The sequence below is a fragment of the Limulus polyphemus genome, unplaced genomic scaffold (assembly GCF_000517525.1).
Source record: "Limulus polyphemus unplaced genomic scaffold, Limulus_polyphemus-2.1.2 Scaffold2537, whole genome shotgun sequence".
Classification (NCBI taxonomy): Eukaryota; Metazoa; Arthropoda; class Merostomata; order Xiphosura; family Limulidae; genus Limulus; species Limulus polyphemus.
The window spans coordinates 28,087-33,615 of record NW_013668147.1 but is presented as its reverse complement, the minus strand read 5'-3'; the positions used below and the strand labels follow the sequence as shown (position 1 = coordinate 33,615).

General features: G+C 37.9%; 1 protein-coding gene across 1 annotated transcript in view; it reads right to left on the bottom strand.

The window, feature by feature from the left end:
• Positions 1-530: 530 nt before the first annotated feature.
• LOC106467233 overlaps positions 531-5,529 on the bottom strand; it is a gene marked incomplete at its 5' end in the record, with an annotated part of 31,003 nt that continues 26,004 nt past the window's right edge. The window contains one exon of the mRNA XM_022395369.1: positions 531-5,524. Within this exon, the coding sequence (XP_022251077.1) occupies positions 1,109-5,524 (4,416 nt within the window). The remainder of the gene's footprint in view (positions 5,525-5,529) is intronic.

Below are 5,529 nucleotides of genomic sequence, written 5' to 3'. Positions count from 1 at the left end.
TGCACGCTGAATCCTGTTTTGGCCGCAACTTTTTTTCCACACCTAAGGTGTTTTTGATTAGATATATATACTAATGAAGTAATTTTAACAGTAAAATGTGTCCACCAATCTCTTGTGCATAATATTTATAATGTGTGTCGCTGCTATTTGTCTAAACTTTATTATCTAAGTCAGAGAATAAAGAAATTGGTGCACCGGTTGGTCCTATATTAGTGCTGGCGAGCCCGGTTCGAAGCCATGCGATACTATAAAATACGATTCACACTTTAAGCTTTGAGTGCGTCACAAGAGTGACAGTCAATCTCTAAGCGTGAGTGGTAGGGTGCTGCCTGCCTTCTGATTAGTAGTTCAAAAGTAGAGATAGCGGCAGATAATTTTCTTAGCTAGTTTAATTTGCCATAAATACAAAAAGATGTTGAAGATTTGTGCAGAATTTGAATTCCATTAATGGTTATTAATGTGTGCAACAACTTTATCAAGAAAAGTCAGTAAAAATACTTGCGAAAACATTTTATCATTTCACAACGTACACAGGTTTTCATCACATTCAAAAGTTTTTAAATATATATCTAAAAAGGACAATCAAATAATTCGTTAATAAACAACAAAACCTCATAAAATACATCTGGCTTGGAAACTTGTATATATCAGAAAATTCCACTATCCAACGATTTTTCATGCAAAAAAATTCACCTACTCAAATTTTCTTGGATAATTTTCAAGAAGCTTAATTTAACAACAACAACAAAAAAAAAACGTATAAGTTTAAACAGACAGTTTCTTGTTTTCTGGGTTTGAAAATATTGGGTAAAACAAATACGGCGCCCCATTCATTCTTCTAAACTATACACAGAGTTCAGTTGCGGTGCAGGAGCAACTCTTTGACTCCGGAACACACGCACACACATGAAAAACGGCGTCACGAAGTGGTCAATATGAGATTTTTATGAAGATCATCACAAGGCCTCGGGGCACATTAACCATCACAGATAACAAGAAAAAGCGGTCCAGCCCTCTTATTTCTTGGTCCTTACAGTTAGTGACACCCATGTTCAATTGCTGAGGCTTTTCAAGTTCACTTAGCAACGGTATCGCTTTAGTTGTTTAGTTAGTCTTCAAAATCCTCCATTTCTTCTACCAATGAAAACGTAGAATTTGCTAACGAAGGTCTTCTTCTGGGAATTTCATCGTAGTCAAGATAATTTGCATCATGCAAAAGGTTTTGATAACTAGAGCTCATAGTACTGTGGAGGTAAGAGCCGCGAGACGAGGATGGCCTGTTCCCCAATAACGCCCTCTGCCTCTCAAAAAAACTAACGTTTCCACTTCCCGGGGCACACGATACGCTTGGTTCATAAAGGGAAAAGCGACCACGATCTGACTTGTTCTTTCTCACATTTTCAGATTTTCTTGACGCTGAATATGATATCGAGTCCTTTTTTTCGTCGTTAAATACGTCACTATCAATATTATCAGATAACTGCAACGTCATCGCCCATTGATGCTGAGATAAATAATCTTTCTTCTGGGTCCTTCTGGATGGGTTTTGCGTATCTGGCAAATCAGCGTAATCTTCCAGTCTAGTAGACAATCTTCTTGCTCTTTCTCTGCTATGTTCTCGACTAAAGTTATCTTCCATCGGGATATTTCTTAAGGATCCTCTTCTAGAAGATGGAACCCAAATACTATCTGTATCAGAAGTCTCGTCAGTGTAGGACAGACTGCACATACTTCCTGAGAGACCCGCATTTTTCAAGTCTTGTAGAATTTCATTATCTCGGTAGCTAGATCGACGCCTCCTGCTTTGACGATCATCATTAAACCTGGAGTAAAAGCTCTTTCGTAGTATTCGTTCGCTTACAGACTCTTCTTCTCTTGGAAACTGGTTGCCCTCTTTTCCTTTTTGTTGCACTTGGTAGTCCTCATTTGTAAGAGCTTTATCCACATTCTCTAGTGTAGATGAGTCTTCTGACATATCTGCCTTCCCTTTTACCTTCGTTTTTACTGGTATACTAGATTTAGGTTTTCTCCTACATTCATCAACGTAATTTTCACTCATTCTCTGGTCTTTATCGTTATCAGTGTGAGGAATATTGTTAGTATCAGATGATTCATTCTTATCTTTTTGAATGCTGCTGAAACTGTTTTGTTTCATCTCTCCTTCGCCACACTTTTCTTCATATTTAATCTCCTTTTCACTGTCATTATTTTCTTTTCCAGGACAGTGGTCTTGCATTGGTTCATTGCTTTGAAACTGGCTTTCTTTATCTAGTTCAGCACCGAGTGTTTCTTTTGTGGTTTTATTGGAATCGACAAGATTCTCTTCATTAATTGCTAAAGAACTTGTGGGCCCCATAGAACACAGTCTTTGTGACATGACATGGCGATATCCACGATTCATCAGTGCATCGAGCAAAGAACTTTTTGGAGGAGTAGAAGTAGCCACTGATTCTTCACTCCATCGTTTGTTAAGTGGCTCTGGCTGCCTATGGAATTCTGACGTAACACTCTGCATATTTAAATTACTTTTACTAAATGGAAGGTTAATGCGGAACACTGGCCTTCCTTGACTGCTAACTGGGAACATTCTTTTCTTATGGCACCCTTCATTGTATGATAAGTCATCATCTTTGTTAACGTTGACAAAGAGTGACTGTGGACATGGAATATGTTGCATCTTTTCCTGGGTGGTATTTTTTTCGGAACTAGGAGAAGGCCCATGATGAGGCTCTGAAGTGCTTTCCAAAATTGACGATTTAGAGTTTAAGAATTGCTCGTAATTTTTATAACTATGACTAAATGAACTAGATTGGTCGTTAGCCAATATCCCTTTGTCTGCAGGTGTCTTCAAAGGCAGCTGATCTTCTGTTGCATCTAACATGGAAGGTTTGCGTGTCGAATCCATTCCCATTTGATTTCCATGGTAATTATATTCTGTTTTGTGTTGACCAGTTTGTAAAAAGGCAGGGTCAGACTGGCATCTGTCTTTGCTGAAAGATATTTTACATTTATCTCGTCTACTTGAGTCGGAAATATTGGCACCTTCTTGTCCTAACTCAGATTTAAGAAGCCATTCTTCCACATTCTGGCGTCTATTTTCCGATAATTCTCGTGGATAAGCTACCTGAGAATTGTGTGTCTGTACTGAAGTCTGAACATTACTATCATTAATTATGCTGGTTGCTCCTTCACACTGCAAAGTATCCATAACTGAATTATTTCGTGCTATCTGAGATGCTTTGGGTCTAACAAATCCATAAGTGGATTCTCTTTTACCATTATCATCTTCTGGAATTTTATTTATATCACTAGAATGCATTGAATAAGACTTGGAATTGTTGTTGATCGAGCTTTTACCACCACCATCTTTTCTATGCATACCGTGTTTAGCTGGATGATCTCTATGAAGTCTTTCTGTTCTTGTCGAATCTACATGATAGTGGGTCTGTAAACGAGGACATGTCAAATAAGATTCTAATCCAGTATTATTACCCATATGACAAAGATCGTCTGGCTGATCTTTATTCCTAGAAGTAACTTTTTCGGGTCTTTCCTGACTAACAGAACGTGTTACTGATAAGAGTTTACCTTTGTTTTGTTGATTTGAAGGCATCCTTAAAGAGTGTTGTCTAATGGGCCGAGAGGAAGAAGCCAGAGTACGGTTTCTAAAGGACTGCAATCTAGCTATCAAATCCTGGTTCACTGTTTGTAGAAACCGCCAAAGACCTTGTGATTCACATGTAACAGTGTCGGTATCCTCAAAATGAATATCAAAATAGTCCTCATTGTCAGATGATTCTTTATCCGTGGACTGACCACCTAAAGTTTCTCCCTGAAGCCATTCCTTTGCCCTCTGTTTGCGATTTTTATTTATATGTGCAAAATTATCTTCCTTTCTGTTCCAAGATGTTTCATATGCATTTCTGAAGAAAGGTCCATCCAAAATGTCGTTAGAACCCGAGGAACTACGGCTGTCCGATCTGTGCACATCGCTTGTAACATCTTTGTATTGAATGTGCTGTACTTTTTCAAAATCATCATCGTTTTGATCTGGTTTATTTGTGATTTTGGTTTTTCTTTCTACTTTAGTCCACGTTCCCCCTCCAGCTGGGGTTGCATATATTTTGCCTGTCTCTGTAACGCAGGACCCGTCGCTATTAAAGGTAAACTTTCGGTAGCTACGCGTTATCTGCGGGGGCACGTTAGATTCATTTTTGTCACTTCCGCTGTTTATCCGAACATTGCTGTTTCCATAATACTGTTTTTCAGAAGCACCTTCTGGTGACAGTCTCCTAAGATCAGCCCTGTTGTTTTCCGTCTCTATATTCATATCTGACTCACTGCTAGAGCTAGTCTGTCTCCTACCTATCGAGAATTCTTTGGTGTTTAAATTATTTATTTGCTCATTAGATGCAGTACAAATATTTCTTAACACTTCTTGTTTACTTCCCACGCAATTTAAGTCAGTGTCATAAACCTTGTGTAACATTTGAGGTGTTACTGGAGTTGAATAAGAAATTGGCTTTAACGAAACTTTTGTCTTGTTTTTGGAAGATAATGCTGTTTCTTCCTGTGAAATTTTAGAAGCTCTAGGGGTAGATACAGTATTCGTGTATTCATATGGAACCGATAAGTTGCTGTCAGACACAGAATCCACATTTTTGGAAGTAAAAGTTTCTTTTATATCTGTTAAGTCTTCTTTGAAAGGGTCTTTTATCAAAGGATTATCTGCAGTAGGCTGTTCATTGGTGTTGAATTCAGTTGGAGTCTGCACTGAAAGATTTATGCTAAGATCAGACAAAATGTTTATTGGTTGATCTCTTGTTTCAGATTTCACCTTTCTGTGTGGTTCTTTTTGTTCAATTACTTGTATATCATCAATGATAGGGCTTTCAGTCGACAAGGGTTGGTCACATTCTTGACTTTCCTGTATGTTTTTATTTATTTTTCTGACACCCTCAATTTTTCTCGATGGATCTTTTTCTTTAATTGTTTGTATATCATCAATGACAGAGCTTTCAGTCGACGAGGATTGTACATGTTCTTGTCTTTCATGTGTGTTTTGACTTGTTTTTGTGACAGCTTCAAATTTTCCCGATGGTTCTTTTTGTTTAATAAGTTGAATATCATCAGTGTCAGAATTTTCAGGCGACAAGGATTGCTCATGTTCTTGTCCTTCCTGTGTGTTTTGATCTGCTTTTGTTAGGTTCTCAGCCATTCTGGATATTTCTTTTTGTTTAATTATTTGTACGCCATCAGTGGAAGAACTTTCAGTCGACAAGGGTTGCTCATGTTCTTGTTTTTCCTGCGTGTTTCTACCTCCTTTTATTAGATCTGCAGCCTTTATGGGTGGTTCTATTTGTTTAATAGTGGTAGAACTTTCAGCTGACAATGGTTCACCATGTTCTTGTCTTTCCTGTGTGTTTTGATCTGCTTTTGTTAGTTTCTCAGCCTTTCTGGATGGTTGTTTTTGTTTAATCATTTGTATGTCATCAGTGGAAAAATTTTCAGCTGACAATGGTTCCTCAT